Source organism: Wyeomyia smithii, chromosome 3, assembly GCF_029784165.1.
Source record: "Wyeomyia smithii strain HCP4-BCI-WySm-NY-G18 chromosome 3, ASM2978416v1, whole genome shotgun sequence".
NCBI lineage: Eukaryota > Metazoa > Arthropoda > Insecta > Diptera > Culicidae > Wyeomyia > Wyeomyia smithii.
The window spans coordinates 85,156,041-85,177,624 of NC_073696.1; the positions used below are offsets into that span (position 1 = coordinate 85,156,041).

Genomic DNA, 21,584 nt, shown 5'->3' on the forward strand with positions numbered 1-21,584 from the left:
CAACATAAAAAACGCATTAAAATTTACCTTTTAGTCGATTTAGTTTTGGGCAAATCTTTTAATATTGTCATATTTTTGTGTTATCCAAATTCCGCGTTATTTTTTCAACCCTGAATACGACTCGACATTAATCCCAGAATGAAACCCTGGTTCTAGCATACCAGTATTTTTATGGCGGCTTGACAACACGGATTGAGAAGCGTGATGGTCGCTGATCATCATCGGCTCGTGTTTCACTGGGAAACAATTTTCCAGCAGTAGTTTTCAGTTTTCTCGGTTTTCCAAGCGTAGTTCTTAGAATTTTGCGGTCAGGTAAATACACATTCATTCTACATTGCATCGAGCTTTAGAAAATTTCGAATTAAAAGTTTTAAGGTCATGAAAATCAAACATTTCGCAAGACGGTGGCAGAGCGCTACCTTTGAAGTGACAGATTTGCAATGTTACGAGACGATTGTTTGGCGAAGTATTTCGCGATTCAAGTAATAGATATCTTTTTTTTCTCAGGGTCGACAAACACCACTGCTGAAAGTGCGTCGGAAAACAAATTTAGAACCCCCTCGTGGGGCTAAAATATTGTTTTTCCCGGAGGGGCACCGGAAAGTGATTATCTAGAACGGATTGAGCTCCGCAATCCGGAATGGCAAGTGGTGGTGATGACGGACCATCGTCCTCCAACGCTGGTGGTAACAATAGCTTCGAGCAATTTATTTCGCAATTTACGGCTCGTGCATCGTTACAAGGGACATCTAATGGAACTGCATTGGATAATGGAGGAACGGCGAATGGAACCTATGTTCTTAAACCAACAGCAGCTGAGTTTTTCCCACGTTGGCAGCATAGACAGGAAGGGATAGGTCGTGATGATAGGGCTAATGAAAACAATTTGCAGAATGTAAGACCATCCGGAGCGATTCGCAAGCAATACGAAGGACGGCGGTGGAATAACAACCGGAAAAATCGCAACGGTGATCAAAATGGCTCTGGCAGAAACAACCGGGGGCATGTGTTTACTGACTGGGAGGAAGAGCAGAGATTTTCGGAAGAGCCTGACACTGGCTCACGTGAACCGCACAGGATACACTCGCAGCAGCCCCAATATCCTCATCAAACTCAATCAAATATGAGATGGAAAGAAAATACTGGAGGTGGTCGATTTCGTAATAACGGACGAGGCCAAAGAAATGAACAGGATCGTTTTAAGTATCAACAGTTCAATAGTTATAAAGACTCCGAAATACGACATGAACGAAAGCAGAACGGATATCAACGAAATCGCGTCCGCCAGGAGAAGTTGGAAGCGAAGATTATTTCCAAATGTTCGCAGAGGGAAAAGCTGATTCGAGAGCTGGATTCGTCTAAATTGGAGTGTTTAGTCTGTTGCGAGCTGGTTCGCCCGACGCAAAGTGTTTGGTCATGTCCGAATTGCTATCATATTCTACATCTTAATTGTACTACCAAGTGGGCGACAAGTTCAGAATCTGATGAAGGCTGGCGTTGTCCAGCTTGTCAAAATATGTCCAAAAAAATACCTCGAGAATATTTCTGCTTTTGTGGTAAGATTAAAAATCCTCAATACAATCGCAATGATGTGGCGCACTCTTGCGGAGAGGTGTGCGGTAGGGAAGAGCTTTGCGACCATGCTTGCACTTTGCTCTGTCACCCAGGACCTTGTCCTTCGTGCCAAGCGATGGTACAGCGTCGTTGTGGTTGTGGACGAGCTACGAAACCGATGCAATGCAGTCAAAAGGATGAATTTTATTGCGATGCAATCTGCGGTAACAAGTTGAACTGTACCATACACACATGCCAACGGAAATGCCACAAAGAAGAATGTGGAGATTGTGAGGAAACTTTGGAACATGAATGCTTCTGTAGTAAGTCAAAGAGAAAAGTTCCCTGTACTATAGATAATTTGGCAACAACCAGCTTCTGCTGCGATGCAATTTGCGATAGGCAATTAAGCTGTATGCAACACAAATGCTCTAAGCTATGTCACTTAGGTCCATGTGGTGAATGTGCTCTATCTCCTAATTTGATTACATCGTGTCCATGTGGTAAGCAAGCAATTGTCAAAGGCGAACGAGAATCATGCTTAGATCCTATTCCTGTATGCAAATCAGTATGTGGCAAGCAGCTAACCTGCGGTGGTTTTGGGTCTCGTCATATGTGTACTGCACGTTGCCATTTGGGAGAGTGCCCACCATGTAATAAATCGAGTGTTGTGAAATGCCGTTGTGGCCACATGGATCAGCAGATCAAATGTAAGCAATTGCAGGGTGATGTTAGATGCAAAAAACGATGCACAAAAATGCGAAGCTGCGCAAAGCACCGCTGCAATCAGGAATGCTGTATCGACTACGATCATATCTGTCCGAAAACTTGTTCTCAGATGCTTAGCTGTGGTCGTCACCGCTGCGACAAACAATGTCACAAGGGTTCTTGTCAAACCTGCCATCGAGTTTCTTTTGACGAACTGTCTTGCGAATGTGGTTCAAGCGTTATCTACCCACCAGTGCCTTGTGGAACAAAGAAGCCGGTCTGTGATAAGCCCTGCTCACGACGACATGCTTGTTCTCATCCCGCACTACACAACTGCCACTCGGATCCACAATGTCCACCATGTGTTGTTCTGACCACCCAGCATTGCTATGGGAAGCATGAGCAACGTAAAACTATACCATGCTACCAGGAGTCGTTCAGTTGTGGATTGGCGTGCGCCAAGCCACTGCCTTGTAATCGTCACAAATGTATCAAACCATGTCACGAAAACCAGTGCCTCAACGAAGGGGAAATCTGCCGTCAGCAATGTACTACCGTCCGATCAAGCTGTTCGCATCTCTGTAAGGCACCATGCCATGATGGTGACTGTCCGACAGATCTACCTTGCAAGGAAATGGTCGAAGTGACGTGCGAGTGCGGGAACCGGAAGCAGAACCGAACTTGTCACGATTTTAGTAAAGAGTATCGACGGATCACTTCAGCACAACTTGCTTCCTCGATCCAGGAGATGCAAAGGGGTGGATCGGTAGAACTCAGTGACATTTTGGGACCAGTAAAGACAAAAAATAATAAAACGTAAGTTTTTACTAAGTTCATAAATCAACTTCACAAATATTTCGATGTAGGACTACGTTTAATTTGCGTCTGACGAAACTCTTAACGTAAGGCTTTGGACTTTTAGAACCAAGCCAAAATCCTTCAGATCTTCTTTTTTGGAAATTTACGCGTCTTTTTAAGGATATTTGGATTTACACACCACGTTTCCTTGAAAATTTCATATTTTGAACAACAGATTTCTTAGAAGTAGATAATTATTCCTGCCAACCATAGTCCTTAATCACACGGTCGTATCTTGAACACTACCTTCTATTTTTTTCCTATTTTAGGTTAGAGTGTAACGATGAGTGTCGCACGTTGGAGCGTAATCGGCGACTTGCCATCGGTTTGCAGATTCGCAATCCTGATATTTCCTCGAAACTGCAGCCGAATTATCCGGATCTGCTGAAAGCTTACGCGAAAAAGGATCCCGCGACGGTTAAGATGATTCATGAAAAGCTCACTGAGCTCGTAAAGCTGGCAAAGGAGAGCAAAAAGTCCCGCAGTCACTCATTTCCTATAATGAATCGCGAAAAGCGCCAGGTGGTGCATGAAATGTGCCGCATGTTCGGCGTTGAGGCTGTTGCTTATGATGCGGAACCAAATCGAAACGTGGTTGCTACTGCAGATCGTTTTACGGTAAGATTGTTCTGCAAAAATGATGGTACTGCTGATCTAAGTTTTATTCATTTTAGTCGTGGTTACCTAGTATGAGCCTGCTGGAGGTCATTCAACGCGAAAGTGGTCAACGGCGTGTAATCGTGCCCAACCTGAACGCATGGGGAAGAACGGCCAAATGACAACCCAACGGATTATGTTATTTTCCTTTAGTTTTTTTGATCACTATATATTTGTCATAATTTTGTATTATTGTAGCAAAATTGCTTTCAATATCTGTAGAAATTTTCACGATTTTATTTCATATTTTTTCACTACATACCTGCAGGGAGAAAATGTCAATTGTATGAAGTATACTTTACGGTTCAACGATTTCAAACTCCAAATTTAATACATTAATATACACAGGTCATTCCGAGCTAACAGCGAAAAGAAAGAAATGTTTAATCGAAAAGCCTTTGTCAGTCTTGTTCTTGTCAGGGCTTCGATGCCATCTGTGGAATATTAAATACACCCAAGACACTAACAAGAAATGAATTTTTGCCTAGCCTAGCTCAGATGCGTTGGTAATTGTGCGGACTCGGTTTAAAATAACCAGTATGAACACATGATTTCAATCTGCTCACTTTACATGGTTTCGTGGAAAGTTTTGGTTTTGACTGAAGATTGGCTTTGAGAACAGTGCTTTTTCAACAAACTGTTGTCAAATTACGCAAACTACCGAATTGTAGTAAATACTTTTGAGCTCACATTTTAGAACATAAGCGAGATTATCTTGGTGTATGGTTCATAAGGCATTTTTACTGTACAGTTTTGTCATGAAACTCAATTTATTTTGTATAATCGGCAAATGATAAATGGTATAATACCTTTCTATTGGACAAGCCTTTTTTCTTAAATATACCATTCGAATCCGCTGTGACAAACACTTAATTTATATAGCAGTTCCTATAATATGAATGCATTATATTTTTGCCCAATTCGCAACTTGATCTACCTTATAAATGAAAATTTTTAGATTACTTCCTGTTGTAGCCAAGCCGGTCAAACACACTGCTTCCGGATTGGAAGTTTTTATTATTGTGATTTGAAGTCCTGCTCGAAGGGTACCCCGGACGAGGTCGTTTCACATATAAATTTGCCATTTTCGAATCAAGATCAAATGTCCTAGTGGATCGTTGCGTGTCATTCGATTCGTTACGATTTGATTGATTACTCCGTATTGGTGTATATTTTTCATGCGCACCTACTAACGTTAGTCGACTTCGAATAGGGGTTTCTTTCCGAAGCAACATTGCATCGGACTTCATCTTAGATCGAACTAGTGATGAGGGAGACAAGCTTGTTATGTTCCCTGCTGGAGATCGAAACGGTTTCATTGCAACCGTTTTCTTAGGTCCTCGCAGCACAGTTATTTGTTGTTTACGATTTGGCGAATTGCCAAGACGGGCTCTAACCGATACCTCTCGCTCATTAAAACGTAATCGTGGTCCGGTCTTAACAAAAGGTCGAATCGGTGGCCGAGGCGCAATTTCCAGAATTTCATCTTCCTCTGAGAACGAAACCGACTTTTGCGGCTCGTTTGTTTCCATCTGGTCCATATGAGAATACTGGTAGTTACGGTAAGACTTACGTGTATCCTCCTCATCTGAAACCGCCATAGCTTTAGCTGGAATTTTCTTGACCAACATAATTTTTTGCGTGCTAGATGTGATAGTTCTTTCCGAAAACATCTAAAATAAGAAAAAATTTTAGTAACCTAACGAAAAATTTAACAGACACGACTTTACCGGTTTAATCGGTGATTTTTTTAGGATTCCAGTGGGTCCATCAAGGATGCTTCGTTTATTTTTCATTCCAAGACGGGAAAATACGGACGAAGAAGGACTTTCCGCTCTTCTTGTTGTTACTTTAGAAGAAATTTTTGCAGGTGGCTGTTGATCATCGTTATCTTTGTTATCGTCCTCACCATCAGAGTTGTGTGAGAGACGTTTGAAAACTTTCGATCTGCTGCCTGTATCGATAATCGTTGATACTAATCCGGTTCTCTTCTCCAAAACTTCATTGGCAGATCGGTTGTATCCGGAGCTAGATCCTGCCTCTGGCAGCGTAATCTTGTGCTCAGAAAATATCTTCCTTGGTTTACTGGGAAGCGATACTGCAGAGCTCGGTCCTAGAATAAAATATTAGTTGCCTCTACACATTGCGTCTAATTCTTTATTGTCTATACTAACGGGAAATAACGGATTTCGGTGCAGAATTCTGTGTAGCCGAAATTGCAGCAACCGGCACAGAAGTGTTTCCGTTTTTGCCATCATGATCGAATTCTCCTGGCGATGCCAGTACACGTTCGCGGGCACTTTGCTCGTTAACAACTTTTGAGTGACGAAGAATTGCAATGATGTCACCCATTGTCGTGATTCCCATCTCGCGTAAATATTCTTTATTTAAATCCGTCAGCATATCCATCTGGATGCGGTTTTCCACAAAGATGTGTGCATATCCTGCTGCCGCTTGGGACGGGATTCCGGCATTGGTGAAAAATTTGACCCATGTTGCTGTTAAAAATGACCCAAAAAGGAAGTAAAGCGCATCAATCTATTGCTACACTATTTACATACGATTTGCTAAACTTTAAAACGGTGTATTTACCGGCACTAGCGGTTGGCATTTTGTTCTCAAACGCCTATTTCGAAACACGTAATTTATAACTATGCTTGGAATATTGACGACGGTAAAGTGGAAAATGTGAATACACTCAATAATGTTTTTAAAAACTTGGAACTTAATGGAGTTTGAAAATAATGTCTCACCGAAGTATAAAATGAGCATACATCGGTACTAACCAGCACCGTCAAATAGTGTGCTGCCAGGGTTGAGGGTATCGACCGTATCGACATTTTCTTTAGGTGTAAGTTACAAAGTACGTTCTGACGGAATCATATTAAAAAATCGACATGTTACAGCCAAGTGCATTCCACTTACATACTTCTGTGCTAATAGAAGAAACATTTCATATCTACGTGGACGAAACTTGCGTTTCAGTTCACCGCATAAAGTCAAGTGTCTTACACTTCGGTTTGCCATGTCATGCATACCAGAATCAATCATTCTACACACTTATATTAAATCACCGAATTCGTCTTTTTTTCACCGACTTTTCAACAGCTGAGCGCTCGGTAGAACGTTTGGTAATATAAACCACTACCGATCGATCAGTAACCAAATTTTTATTGCTTTCTGTCATTATTACCGACCTAATTTGCGAAAGTGGCAAATGCAATTAGTTGCCAAAACCACCGATCAAATCTGTAAAGCAGGTACTAGACGAAGCAAACATTTGCTATTTTTGGTACGAATTTTATTTACGCAAAATAAAATCCGTACCAAAAATAGCAAATGTTCGCTTCGTGTAATACCCGCTTAAGTTGTGTAAGACAATACCGACAAGATCTGTGATATTTGTTATTTGTTCACTTTTAATTATTTGAGTAAACCAGAAATATGATGTTACATTGTTTTGATAAAAAAAATAATATTTTTATTCAAATATTATTAAAAATTTTACCTATTAAAATAAAAAAAAAAAATCGAATTTGTCAGGGTTAAAATCGATTAACCTTCATGTCAGTTGTGCTCATAGTTTCAAAGCCGAAGATCTTCCGGATGTGTCCATAACCAAGGCGGTGTAAACTATTTACGTAACATGCAACAGATGCTCGGAAGAAGAGGCAAATTATGTGATGGTTTGATGCCTAAAAAATTTACAAATTTTGTTATTATATACTTACGAAAAATTTGTACTCTGCGATCATTTTTCAGCTGAAATTGTTGGAGAAAGTTCTCCATTTTTTCGTAGGAACTTCGATGTTCAAACGGAACCGAAAATGTGACTTGACAATCAGAACGAGAACAACGAATCGAAAAAAAAATGACAGCTCTATAGTTGGTCCAGTAGTTTTTTACCAGTATTCGGTAAAAATCTAATTTGCCGAACAGTTAAGTAGAAAATATAGCAGTATTCAGTAAAATCATTCGCTGAATACAGAAAATATGTAGAGTTATATCAATTTTACATACTACTCTGTATTTTCTCAAACTCACCGATCAAAATTGTAATAATAATTACCGAACATTTATTATCTGATTGAGTGTGTACACTCAGATTTCAGTGCTTACACTCGTCAAATGCAAAAACACGTGAAATACCGTGGATTCCATTAAAAATCGATATGGGTCGACATAATAGAATGATTAGGTTCGTTTATTGGCATTCATATGTAAAGAGCATTAGGGATTAGCGTGCGATTTATTTTCAGTGTAATAACTAGCAAAAGACCATTTTACGAGACGTTTCTGAACTCAATTCATGAATGGAATTTTGACAGAAAGCTCGGAACCGCTGACATAACGCACGTAAAAGCAGCATCAATATCAGCAGGATCCGTGACACCTGTCAGTTCGTAAAATGGTCTATAGATCATTGCACACGAAAAATAACCTCACTTTTCTGACACTTCCCACGGGCTTGTTTACAATGCGTTCCATTCACTTTTTATGCGATAGGAGTGAAAATGAATGATACGAGTACGAAAAAGATGGGAAAACTCTCCGTCTATGCGAATTCGTTACTGTGATCTTTTGGTTTATTTTGGAAACGCAATTTTTAACAAGACAGTTCTGAGCCGAATTCGAGCCGAAAATCTTACTATGTAAACAAACCCGTGACAACTGTCCGAGAGTCCCATTGACAGATGCTATGTTGAAAAGTGGCGGTGATATGCTATCTCGTTTACACACACATTGAGATGTCAGTTCTCGAAACATGGCGGGTAGAGATCCTCAGAGGGAGAGATAAGCGATGAAAAAAACCGCTGATTCGACAACTAGGTTTCACATATCAGAGGTGCCAGATCTCTTCACAGAGCGCAATGTTGACTAACTTTTTTATTCGGCTCGTATAACTGATGGTGACGGTGGAAGTCCTGGGGAGTAATAAAGTCAATCACAAAAACCGTGAAGGTGTTAAATTTTATGTTTATGTTCAATTTTATATACTTTCATCATTATTCTGTAGACCATACAAAGGGTTTGTGAACCACCAGTTAAAAATCACTGTGATGAAGCAACTTTCGAGCATTCTCAATTCATGTTTTAGCAATAGAACATGAAAAACGTGTAAAATGAATATATTCCTTTAATGAACCTTATTGCAATACCTTTCAATGTGTTACCTTTCTTGTTCGTTTGGCTCGAATTTTGACATGTTCGTTTGCCTCACAACACTCTCTTCGCATATCTCTCCCTCTGAGTATTGCTAATGGCGGGATGCCAGCTGTCTATATTCAGAGGGAGAGATATGCGAAGCGAAGAGAATGTTGAGAGCCAAACGAACATGTCAAAATCCGAGCCGAACGAACAAGAAAGGTAACAAATTGAAAGGTGTTCAAATCAGGTACAATAAAGGATGTATTCATTTTCACACGTTTTTATGTTTTATTGCTAAACAATAAATTGAGAATGTTCCAAAATTGCTTTATCACAGTGATTTTTAACTGGTGGTTCACAAACCCTTTGTATGGTCTACAGAATAATGATGAAAGTATATAAAATTGAACATAAACATAAAATTTAACACCTTCACGGTTTTTGTGATTGACTTTATTATTCCCCAGGACTTCCACCGTCACCATTAGTTATACGAGCCGAATAAAAAAGTTAGTCAACATTGCACAAACCCTTTTGTATGGTCAAAAAAAAATGCACTGTGCTTCCACAGACCGTTTTTATAAAAAAAAGCATCAAAGAATTTGAGTACACCATTCGGTTCGTTATGACGTCCAGAATCTCTCGTCAAAATTTCAAAATCATCGTACGGTACATTTTTGAGTAATGCTTTTTTGAAGGTCGTAACGTACAAAAAGTGAAATAAAAACGACTAAATACTTATTGTAAAGCACGTTTTTCAACCACCATTTTCTGATATATAAAAACCAGAAATCCGTGAGTAGCTAAAAAAACCCAGTTGTCAGTAACTTATGCCTTGTTCAGACTACGCCGGATATCACCTGATATCGCTGATATGATTTGACATTTGCTTTGGTAATTGAAGAGAGAAGAAAACAAAAACAGGTCAAAGCTAAAACAAGACAACAAGAGCAATGGGATTAGGATAGAGAAGTCAGCGAGTTGGCTCGCACCAACGCGAACTCTCATATGCAATTGTCAACATGTGCGGGTTGAAAATAGCAAAAATATTTCCTTCCTTTTTTCTCGCATACAACGCGAAGTTCGAAATTTGTAGGGTTGCGTCAAAAGTCTTTTGGCCGTGTTGCCAACTGCTTGAATTGTGGTTATTATTGGTTTTCGAACATGATATCCGCGATAGCATGTAGCCGAGGTGATATCCTTTGACAGTTCGATTGTATGGGATATCAGCTAATATGGATGGTGATATGGCCTCGATATCACGAATCGTCTGATATCAGGTGATATGCGGTGTAGTGTGTTCGGGGTATTATTCTTGAATGAATATCCTTATAGATGAAAAACAAGAACTCAACGTTTTTTTCGCCTACCAATCATCAATTCATCACGGTGTCAATATTTCATTTCAAAAGCTTACGAAAACCATCTTATTTATTGAAAGCGCACATTGTACCGAAAACAAACGACGTGTTCTTGTTTTTTCATCTATAAGGATATTTATTCGAGGATAAGTCTACTGACAATTATGGGGCATTTACTCTATTTCAGTTGTTTTAGGGCAAACCAACCAAGAAGTAAAACCCCAGAGTTAAAATTTGGCCAACGACAACTGAAAAGTTTCAGTCGAACAATCAACAGTTTTTTCATCATAGTTTTAACATTGCTGGTGTTCGATTGGAACGAGTTTTGACAGGTCGATTGGAGCTTTCAGTCACAGTCGGCCAAACTTTAACTCTAGGCCTTTACCAAAAAATGGGTACCAGAATCAATGATTGGTAGATGAGAAATGTATGGAGTTTGACAGCCACAAAAGCCTCTTGAGAAACAGTCGCTCTGACCCAAGTATGATGACAGTTCTACAAGGTATGCTACATTTTTGTCTATCCACGCACACAAACAAATCTCGTTATGAAAAATTTCGCGTTTTGTATGGAATTCAGAACATTTTTGGAAATGTCTCGTTTTATGTTGTTTTATATCTAATTTTTTTGGTTGGAGAGTGAATCTCCAGTTGAAACACACTAGAAATTGATATTAATTTAGATTTAGTGTGAAAAATTGCGACAATATGTCGAAATAAAATATATAAAAATGCTATATTTCTAATAAATGGAGCATAATTTTAGTCATTGTCATAGCTCATGACTTTTGTCACTGTATGAAACATAAGCGACTCTATTTAGAAGCGCTATTAGAGTACAAGAAAAAAACGAAAAGTGCAAAAAGGTTACCGGCAAATTGATGAAAAACAGCATATTTTACCTGAACCGCAGCATGTTTATGTATTCCCCACAAATAAAACATGTTCCAACATCATTTCCATAACTTTTCAGGAAAGTATGTTTTATAAGTTTAGTTTAAAATGCAAAATCATTTCAAATTTCATACAAAATAGGAAAAAGTTCATAACGATCACTAATACTAATGCATCGACGTGAATAGCATACCTTTTAGAACTGTTATCTATACTTGGCGCTCTGACAGTCCCTTGTATCGAATGTCGATAATGCATCAACAACCCTAGAACGTCATATTCAGAACGCGATTGATTGTGTATATTTTATAATCAAAATGTAAACTGCAAACACTTCGATTCATATTTTGTTTCTTGGTAGAAAATCAAAACTCTTCCAAATCTTAAGAACAAAAGGGAGGTAAGGTAAAACATGTAGGTACGATAATTACCATACCCGTATACTGGATGGGATGTTTGATCAATATCGGTTGACGCGCATCAACACGCAAAACAGTTGTTCGGTCGACATAAAAATGAATGACCTTTAGTGAATCAGATATTTCATAATCTTTGATACAATTCTGTAGCGTGAAACTACTGATTAAAACTGTTTTTTTTTCATGTTGTAGAATATACAGTTAGTATGACTTGGGAACATCTGGAGCGTGGAAGTTCACCAGTGGACTGGTGTGAAGGAAACTACTTAATTTCTGCGGATATTGCTGAGTTTGTCAATACAGTGAGTTGATCAATATTGCGACTAGAATTATTGAAATTCTACATTTCCTAATTTTTGTCTCAAAGTTGAATATGGCCTTTTGAATGTAATTAGGCGACCCGCATGAGAGTGAAATACTGCATGCACCATTACGTAACAAGCTTTTCTCTCGTTAGATTTCACAGTGCTTGAAACATATAATCAAGTCCTCCACACTACTATGATACTTGCTGTAATTAGAAAACGAGTCGAACAGCTGATGGGGGCTATGATTTTCATATACTTGTCAATTGGCTTATGTACACAATAAACTATATGAATGAAGCGTATTAGCACAGCGTGGCATTTACCATTCTCGGACGTTCGTTAACTTACACAATGTTTAGACAACCCGATATAATTGAGTGCAGCTTGCACAGATGCAAGTAAGGAAGGTAAATGTTTCCACGCTCATTATCACGTTGCACAGATTAGCTTGTATCGTATGTTAAAATGTATACTCTAGCACATACACAGAATCGTTGATCGTTTTTGTTACTAGCTTTAAAGGAACATCATAGATTAAGGCCGTACACAAAGTGAAGCATAAAATGGCAATGACCAACAACAATTCCAGGTCAGCAACATTCTTTTTCTTGTGGGGCCACCCTTTCTGATCTACTTGTTCAAAGACTATGGGAAATTGATACAGCCAGCAATCCATATGATTTGGATTCTACTAATAGTGGTTGGTTTAAGTTCCGCCTACTTTCACGCCACCCTGAGTTTGCTAGGTCAGCTGTTGGATGAACTGACTATTCTGTGGGTATTTATGGCAACATTGAGTCTTTTTTGTCCTCGTCGACATTTTCCACGTATTTTTAAATATTCCAGGTATTACTGATTTACCATGAAAAACTGAATAGTCTTTCAAAATGAGTATTTTGTTTGCAGGAAACGGTTTTGCATCTCGATGAGTGTTTTCTCTCTTACTGCCACTGCGCTTTCCGTGTGTTATCCCGCAATAAATGCTTTTGCCCTAATGCTGTTGGCTATACCTGCGACGTATTTGCTTTATAAAGAGCTCCAAATGTAAGTGCATTTTCCCAAATGGGTGGAATAGTGTTTGCTCCATTTTAGAATAAGTTATGTTACATCTTGATACAAACATGTTATCATCGCATGGACCGTACTAGTTTACCATTTTTAATCTGTAATCTCTTTTAGCGTCCAGGACAAGCGTGTATATCGATTGGGTGTACGCAATACTACCATCCTAATGATTGCGATAATCTGTTGGATAAACGACCGAATGTTTTGTGATGCGTGGAATCGGCTGAATTTCCCATATCTGCACGGTTTCTGGCATATTCTTATCTTTATTTCCGCGTATACGGCATGTGTTTTGTTTGCCTACTTTTTCGTCAGTGACGAAAGACCAGAGAGTAAACCGCAGTTAAAATATTGGCCGCGCAACAATTTTGAGCTAGGTGTGCCGTATGTTTCAGTTAATTGTTATAGGAAGATGAATGATAATATATAAACGCTCAAGTAGAATCGACGTGACGGAATAGTTTGAAAATTAGAGTATAAATTATGAGTACAAAAGCAGTGTCTGAACGAAGGTATCTGTGTCATAATGCCAAATAGAAGTGTCCAAATGTGGAACGTTCTGTGAGTCATTTTTAATGTTGGTTCAGAAGAAAGCAAGCACAAACGTTAAGATAATTGTACGTTTGTTTGCGATGTGATTAAAACAGTGATTATCAAAGATATTAATGTACCATTTAGCTTAGCTAAGTTTTTGGGTATCGATCTTTAACTTACATGCTCTGAGCAATCCCTAGCAGCATAGTAGCAGGGTAGGTGCTTTAAATTGGTAAATCCATGGTAAGTTTTGTTATTAAGAGCCAGTACAGTTGACTTCAAGGAAAGTCCTTTAAAATATTTATATTACATTGTGAGTTACTTTAGTGCTATGAAAGATTCTAGTGATTGTTGAAGATGATCAGTGATTTTTTTTTATCCGAATGCCCTTAATAATCGACTTGAGAATTTAAGGAAGCTTTCAACTGCTGCAGCTGGGCGGCTAAGTTAGTGTGATGTCATGAGATAGTCACGACATATAAAATTAGATATTTGAGCCTATAATCACAACCCTGGTATTTACATTTCCCAAGTTACACGATACTCAGGTAAAAAGACAGTCAATTTGTAGTACTTTTTTTGGAGAGGACATGTTTAACGGGCTATTTTTTGTTTGTTACAATAGTGACAATCATCACATTCATTCTACATTCCGTTTTTTTGCATATGCATCATTACTATTATGCTTGTACTGCATGTTAGAACATACGATGATTAATTGAATTGAATCTACCAAATTGTTCCTGATTGCAATATAGAATACAGGTGAATATTTTTTTTGTTCACACATTTATTTGACACGGCACAATACAAATTAATGTTTTACGGAGCAGGTGAATATTAGCGAGCCTTTTTATAACCGACTGTTCGAAAATAAATTGAAAGGAAGTTAACACGACATTAAGTATTATATTTATAATACTATTATTAATAAGTGATATACTGCCGGTAACCGCAAGTCAGTCCCATCTGTAAAAATGTTAAAACGAGAAAACAGCTTCGAAAGATATTCCATTCACGCTCAGTTATCACTTATTTAAGATGAATTATTTTGACAATATTCATGCTAAAATATAATTTGCATACTAGCCTGCACTAATTACGTTGTAAAAACCATTTTATGATAAAAACTTTGAGTGTGACTGACTTGCCGTTACATTCTACACCGAAGAGAAATGTATCCGCAAGTCAGTCACATTGCCATGTTGAAACCATAATGCGTGTTGACGTGTTGTTATTCGTTGCCGTGGAAAACTGTCAATCCTTCGCTGTTAGGAAGTGCATGTCCATGAGAACCTTTTAAGAAATGTCGACGTTGGAAAATCTCAAGATGTTCGGAGCCGATGAAAGCTTATCCGGTGAGGACTCGGATAAAGAAACAGAAGCCGGGACTGCAGTTGGTTCATCCGACAACGAATGTCAAGATGATCCAAATCCATTTGAGGTTCGAGCATCACCTTTGGAGATTTCTTGGAACGATTGCCTGGATTCTGATGGAAGTTTTTTCGATACTCAAGATTTTGCGGATAGATCCACGAAGAAGCGAACCAAGAAAAAAAGTTGACTTGAATTCGTATTAGCAGAAAATTGCTCCACATAAATTCATCACCAATTCAAACTAAAAAATAATCCCAATAATTGATAATTATTACTAGATAACTTATTTAAACGGTAAACGGTCGTATCGAACTCTTTTTTACTCCCCATTCATTTTACTGTTGTATTATGCATGTTCTTTTTTTGTAATTCGTGACTGACTTTCGGTTATTTTTCTTCTGGGACTGACTTGCGGTTACTTTGCCTAATGTGACAATTCGACTTGATATTGATTTCCACTTTTGTTGAACAAACCACTATTTTTTATCGGTGCATCTGAAAATATACTCAAAGCTAGGCCAAAATACGAGGCTAACTCAAAATTGACAAAATTACAGATGGGACTGACTTGCGGTTACGGGCAGTATACGCAACTCAACTGTCGGAATCTGATGACATATTGGAGGAACAAACATTTTCGCTAGTGGTGTTCAGACCGTTCTGGTGATGATGATAGTGATTTCTACCGTCACATTTCTGTCCTCTGTAGACAACCGAATTCTTATCCGTTTCATAAATTTTTACTTCGTATAACAGTTCCGGTTTCGGCATCACTAATCGCAAGCTGTCCCAGATAAAAACCGCTACATTTTCGGTGGTGCTGGGCTGTAAAAAAGTTTGTACATGCATGTATTTGTGAAAAACGGACAAAACAATCTCAATCATCTTACCAAATTTTTAAAGTATGGAACGTCTTTGTCCAAATTCAAATGATCGAGTTTCTTCATGATGGTTTGGTCCATGTACTGTTTCAAGTCAGTGATGTTCATAACCATGCCAGTTTTCGGCTCAACTGGCCCTCGTACAGTGACTTCCACTGCAACAAAAAAGCTTATTACTAAAAGTTCGTTAAGTTTCTGTAAGATTTAAAGCAAAACAATCATCTGAATTTTGCCAACATCAGAGGCCTACACCGGCACCTTATTTTTAAGCAGTTTGTGATATATTTATTTGATAAATACCCGTATAATTGTGACCGTGTCCATTTGGATTGTTGCATTTGCCGTAGACCTGTTTGTTCAGTTCTTCATTAAGAAACGGACTGTGAAGAGCAAATATGATAAAAACACGTACGAACAAACTAGCTTCTTGTTACTTACCTGTGTAAACGATGGCACGCACTAAAGCATTCCTTTCTTGTAAGCGAAATCAATGGAAGACTCATTTCAATAGTAAGTATACTAGTCTGAAAGGTTTGAAATTGTTTACTGCGTATTATCGTCTGCTCCGGTTATATCCAACTTGTTATCGGTTAAGTAATGCAATTAAACTTCGTGTTTTTTGATAACGTTTAAATAAAATATACTTAACGCAACAGATGCTCTGAAACGCTTGAAAGAGTAACAAACACAAACAAAACCTGTTGACCGATTCAGTCGATTCGATTCTTGTGAGAAAACTGGCGGGCAGAGATGCCAGATGTTTTTGAAAAATGTCTGCAACTGCTCGAAAAACCGGAAAAATCTGCTTGAAATCTGAAAATAATCTATCCGTAATTCGAAAAAATTTCGCTCGCGCAGGCAAAAGTCTGACAAAATCTGCACACATTTTGAGAAAATCTGCGCAAATATAAGGAGACTCTGACGAAAATCTGCAGGAACTATGAATAATCTGCAAATATCTGCAAAATAATAAAAATCTGCACACGGACTCTAAAAATCTGCGTTTCACAGACAAATCTGCACATCTGGTTTCCTTGCTGGCGGGTCGGTGATAAGCAGTGCTGCCAATTATTTATAAAAGTGTGGATACTTTGGGGGAGGTTAAAAAATCACGGATTCGTAATTCCTTGTTCAGACCATGATGAGTGGAACATGGTGTAACGGTTTGATCAAAATGTAGAAGCGCGGTGAGGTAGCATTTTTGCGCTGGAGGGATGGAGACGAAAGGTCGCTAAGTGACAGCTTGCAAATTTTCAAATAACATCAGTCTATTCGTTTTCGTTTTCGCTTTAAGTCGATAAAATACTAATGTTTGCTACAATAACCCGCATAATCAAAAACCATTGCTGAAGCGGTAAGGATTTTAACTTAATGAAGTATGGTAACTGTTCGTGATAATGTCTTTCATCAGTTATTACTGTACTAAACTGAATGATTTAAACTATTTACATTCAGTATCCCCAAATAGGATAGTCAGCACTGTTTGTCCACCACACCTTCAACGGTTGAAGTTCCATCGAAAAACGAAGAGATATCTTCCAGTAAACGCTGTAGTCGCAGGTGTTTGTCAAACTATAATGAAAGGTAATCAAATTGGTCACAAATCTTTCGGCTTTAGTATTTATACAATCCTTTTTTCTATCCAGTATCTCCGAGCAGAACGATGTTGAAGTCCACATTGCACGACGACAAATGCAAAACAGCGCCCCTCGCAGCCTGGAAGAATACAAATATGACCAGTCACAAAAAGAAAAGTGCAAGATGGCTGGCAAGTGATGATATCTGCAGCTGAAAAACAAAAACATGATTTTGCAAAAAATAAAGAAATCGCCACTAACAATCTTTATATTCAAAACAATATCACGACTATTCCACGAACGATTATCAGAATATAAATCATATAAATATACCATTCATGAAATGATACCTGAACAACTGTAAACTACTGCAAAATAACATATTTATACTATTTGAAGAATAGTTTGAGTACAAAATTTTGGATTATTAGTTTACCATATCGTGTATAATATCGAAAAAAATATGTTCGGGAAAATCGCTGTTTTTGAATGGTAACCATACCTAACGCCTAGTTCACCAAATGGTTATTTCTCAGTTTACTATGAACTAGATGGTCAAAACTGAAGCTGATATGGTATGTAAATGGTTATGTGACTGTTTTATAAATGGTTAAGATACTATACGGGAAACAATTAGTGTATGGTATTTGTTTATGCGGGAAGTGCTGTTTCCATTTTTTTGAGTTCGAGAAAGTAAAACGTAAGTATGTTTCAAGCTATTCACCATAATAAAGTTATTTTTTATTGCGGAAAAGTAACTTTCAATAGGAAAACCATCTATATTTTTTTCAGATAGTATATACGATCCTTGCCATCACAACACCCAGCTCACACAGCACAAGCACATCCAGGTTTCTGCTCACAGCAACTTTTAAGTACTAATGGCCAGTATGTGGACAAGACGTTACAGTGCAAGCAGCAGTAGTCCAATTCGATTTCGGTCAGCAGGAACCCACTCAATTTTTAACAGAAATCTGAAGAAATCAGGTCGTGCTAGTAAACATTAAGAATGCGAATGGACTGTGAACGGATAGAATTCTTTGTATAGATCTAATCAGTTAGATGTAAATAAAGAGTAAAGATTTTTTAGAAAGTGAATTCGATTTTGGTTTCTCAACTATTATTATATAACAAATAAAATATATTGGTCAGTTTAAAGAAGAAATTTATTAATCAGCATTCAGTTTTATTTCACGGGATGGATAGAAAAATTCAAAAGTGAACACGACATGGGTGTTTCTCGTTACAGGTTCCTAATTTCCATGTCGATAAATTTTTGAATTAAACCACTAGTGACTATTTGCATATCCATATCCTCTTCCTACTGATTCACTTCCTAACTAATTTTCCTCCACATATGGATCATTGCAGAGATTTTTCCAGTTTCCACCTCTCGCGAATTATATTTCACCGATTGTCTTAAATACGAAATACATTAAAAAACTATAATAACAAAGTTTGAATGGCCTAGTCAAATTCCAAATCTCGACAAATTCGCGTTTTAAATAAAATTTTCTGTTCCATTCACAACAGTTGAAAATTTTATTGTTATTAATAAACAAATCGATGCCATGTCAACTGATTTTTAAACATGGCTGACTGTGCCATACCGTTACACCATGTATCTATACATCATGGTTCAGACTACGCCGCATATCACCTGATATCGCCAGATGATATCGGGTATCGCTTTGGGTGTTCACACTAGAGTGAGCTGATATGATTCGTCATTTGCTTTGGTAATTAGAAAGAAAAAAAAAACAAAAACAGGTCAAAGCAAAAACAAAACAACAACAGCAATGCAATTAGGATAGAGCTAGCACAGAGAACAGATTAACAAGCAAACGATAAAAAGTGTGTAAAACAGTTTGTGTGCGCAAAAATATGCTCTCCGAATTACACCCCTCGTCATGCTGAGAGGTAAACTAAGATGTGATGTCGCTACCGTCGCCGTGGAATGAACGGCATAGCATCAATATTTTAACTTCAGTACCAAAGGGAGTGAAAAGTACATACACTGATGAACACGCAGGTTGTTAAGCGACGGTAGCAACATCACACTTTACTTTACCATTTATCATAACGAGGGGTTTTATTCTTTATAACTTATTCCGGATTCCTCTAGCTTTTCATGAAACGAATCTGTTATTGTTCATCATACCACAGATAACAGATATCCAATCTAGAACAAAAAACTTCACAAATCGTGTGTAAGATTTCAAATTCTTACTCGTTTGGAATGCTAACGACATCTTTCTGCAACTTGCGACTTTAACCACTTTAGTGATGGCAGCGCTGGATTATATTCAAAGCTGCCAGACGCATGAAAATTCTCACAAATAGTAGAGTCGCTGTTTTTGCAACGATATAAAATTGTTTTTGTGAGGTTTGTGTGTTTTTTTTTCATATTAACACTAAAACAAACAAATTTGTCGCAAATATAAACTGGGATTGAATAAAATTGTCGATTATGTACAAATTACGGCTGCTCAAAATTTCTACATTAAAAAACGGCAACGCTTCTTATTCCAATAATATCGATAAGAGCTGGAAAACTATCGATTTTATCGTATCATTGACCATTAAGTGTTCTTAGCGCCACCATCCGGGTTATTCGCGTTGAAAGAGATTTCGAAGGCTGTTCGCACCTACGTGAACTCTCATATGCAATTGTCAAAATGTGCGTGATGACAAAAGCAAAAATATTTCCTTCTTTTTCGCATGCAAAAACCAAACAAATATCAGCAACACCGCCAACGCGAATACTGCGTATTGCGACATGCTAAAAAACCGTTGCGTCTTTTTACACATGAAGCAAAATTAGCTTGGATGTCTGTTATCTGTGATCATATGTAGTGTGTATTTGGGCCTTTAGTAATATTGAATACATATTGGGAATATTTCGCAATATATCAATAGAGATAAGTGACTTTTCACCTACGCACACTAATGAACGTGTAAACTCATGTAAAGTTGCTTTTGTTTCCTCCAAACTGTAAATCATCGCATCTCGTTGCTCCGACTTTTTATCACTTTTTACCATTTTTGGTCGATAATGTTCAGTAGCTTCCCCCGATTCATGATCACGAATTAAAAATTCATTCAGAAACGAGTTTAGAGCTTATAAGTATTCAACTGAATATTTGTCCAGCTGCCAAAAACATAGCATAGCAAACAAAAAGGCGATTTGTAAATACTTTCCTCAACTAGGTGCACTAATACATTCGTACGTAAAAAGGTCTATAGTGCCTTGCCCCAAGCAGTAGTGTTATAAAAGTTTCGTAAAATTGTTGAACCAAACGCTGTTCATTCACTTGGTAAGCAGAAACAGTGTAAACAAAACATATCGATGGTTGCAGCACGGCCAACCATACCGACTAATAATAAAATTTAACAGTGCGCTAAATAAAATCGACCAACCAGAGAGAGGTTCTACTCTGACAGAACTTTGGGTGATTTTTGATTTCTCTTGTCACGTCCTGCCCTACACGCTCACTCTGGGCTACTCAGCGGCTGAGTTGAATTTTAGTCATTTTTTCAGTTGTTTGAAGACGTCAAAAAATGAATTAAATTGATCATGGCGGCAAATTTACTCAAAATTGGGTAACTGGTGCTTGCGTGTTGTTTTTGTTATTTTATTTTGCAATTAAAAGCAAACAGCAAACCAAGCAAACCGTCTGAAAAAAGAAGGAAATAGAAATGTTTGAAATCAGTTGTTATCGGTAGGCAATTCATAATTTGAAATAATTGACGGTCCCGGCGAACAAAGGTAAATTTCTTGAAATAAAATAAAAATTTTTAAAATAGTGAATTTTTAAAATAGTCAATAATGATAATTCTTCCGAAATTCCCTCATTGAAGCTTAAAGTACTCATTTTTGAGTCGAAAATGAGTAACTTTTACGTATCGCGCATCAGGTATAATATGGGTAATATTTACTCAATTTTTATAACATTCGGTGGTACTCAAAAATAAGTTAAACAACTTCTACTCAATTTTGAGTACATACGGTTTTAGCGAAACTGATTAGGTTTTGACTCAGTTTTGGGTAATCCAGAATGAGCGTGTAGGGATAGAGATGTCATATAGTTGGCTCGCACCTGGGAGGGAGAAACGAATACTACACTCAAAACAGAGAATACAGACATGCGTCGTTTTTTGATAGCGTGTAGCAGTCTTCTTGCTGTAACGCATGCATGACTCAAACGAAGTTTTTTGTATTTACCATCAGAAATACTGAATGT

General features: G+C 37.8%; 4 protein-coding genes and 1 long non-coding RNA gene across 8 annotated transcripts; 3 read left to right on the forward strand and 2 right to left on the reverse strand.

Annotated features, from left to right (window-relative positions):
• Positions 1-174: 174 nt before the first annotated feature.
• On the forward strand, positions 175-4,129 carry LOC129730182 (protein shuttle craft). The gene is made up of 4 exons (XM_055689314.1): positions 175-312; positions 508-3,078; positions 3,390-3,738; positions 3,795-4,129. Exons 2-4 carry the CDS (start codon positions 641-643, stop codon positions 3,897-3,899), a joined length of 2,892 nt encoding a protein of 963 aa, XP_055545289.1. The 5' UTR covers positions 175-312; positions 508-640; the 3' UTR covers positions 3,900-4,129.
• A 399-nt stretch (positions 4,130-4,528) lies between these two features.
• On the reverse strand, positions 4,529-6,584 carry LOC129730183 (uncharacterized protein C19orf47). Its single transcript, XM_055689315.1, has 4 exons — positions 6,370-6,584; positions 5,952-6,275; positions 5,508-5,890; positions 4,529-5,450 (listed from the first exon to the last, which is right to left on the reverse strand). The coding sequence occupies exons 1-4, from the start codon at positions 6,386-6,388 to the stop codon at positions 4,737-4,739; spliced, it is 1,440 nt and encodes a 479-aa protein (XP_055545290.1). The 5' UTR covers positions 6,389-6,584; the 3' UTR covers positions 4,529-4,736.
• Positions 6,585-11,445: 4,861 nt separating this feature from the next.
• On the forward strand, positions 11,446-13,861 carry LOC129730990 (alkaline ceramidase). Of its 3 annotated transcripts, none has more exons than XM_055690675.1 (5): positions 11,446-11,597; positions 11,791-11,900; positions 12,496-12,752; positions 12,813-12,950; positions 13,086-13,861. In XM_055690675.1, exons 2-5 carry the CDS (start codon positions 11,805-11,807, stop codon positions 13,399-13,401), a joined length of 807 nt encoding a protein of 268 aa, XP_055546650.1. In that variant the 5' UTR covers positions 11,446-11,597; positions 11,791-11,804; the 3' UTR covers positions 13,402-13,861. The 3 variants fall into 3 exon arrangements, with proteins under 3 accessions (XP_055546650.1, XP_055546649.1, XP_055546647.1); XM_055690674.1 differs by having other exon boundaries at positions 11,446-11,593; XM_055690672.1 differs by having other exon boundaries at positions 11,446-11,579.
• Positions 13,862-14,242: 381 nt separating this feature from the next.
• On the reverse strand, positions 14,243-16,500 carry LOC129730991 (6-pyruvoyl tetrahydrobiopterin synthase). Of its 2 annotated transcripts, XM_055690677.1 has the most exons (5): positions 16,202-16,500; positions 16,064-16,143; positions 15,773-15,918; positions 15,438-15,707; positions 14,243-15,377 (listed from the first exon to the last, which is right to left on the reverse strand). In XM_055690677.1, the coding sequence occupies exons 1-4, from the start codon at positions 16,264-16,266 to the stop codon at positions 15,477-15,479; spliced, it is 522 nt and encodes a 173-aa protein (XP_055546652.1). In that variant the 5' UTR covers positions 16,267-16,500; the 3' UTR covers positions 14,243-15,377; positions 15,438-15,476. The 2 variants fall into 2 exon arrangements, with proteins under 2 accessions (XP_055546652.1, XP_055546651.1); XM_055690676.1 differs by having other exon boundaries at positions 14,243-15,707.
• A 441-nt stretch (positions 16,501-16,941) lies between these two features.
• LOC129730992 (uncharacterized) lies at positions 16,942-17,546 on the forward strand. The gene is made up of 3 exons (XR_008728946.1): positions 16,942-17,117; positions 17,219-17,347; positions 17,410-17,546. It is a non-coding gene; the product is annotated as an uncharacterized LOC129730992 (long non-coding RNA).
• The last annotated feature ends 4,038 nt before the right edge of the window (positions 17,547-21,584 follow it).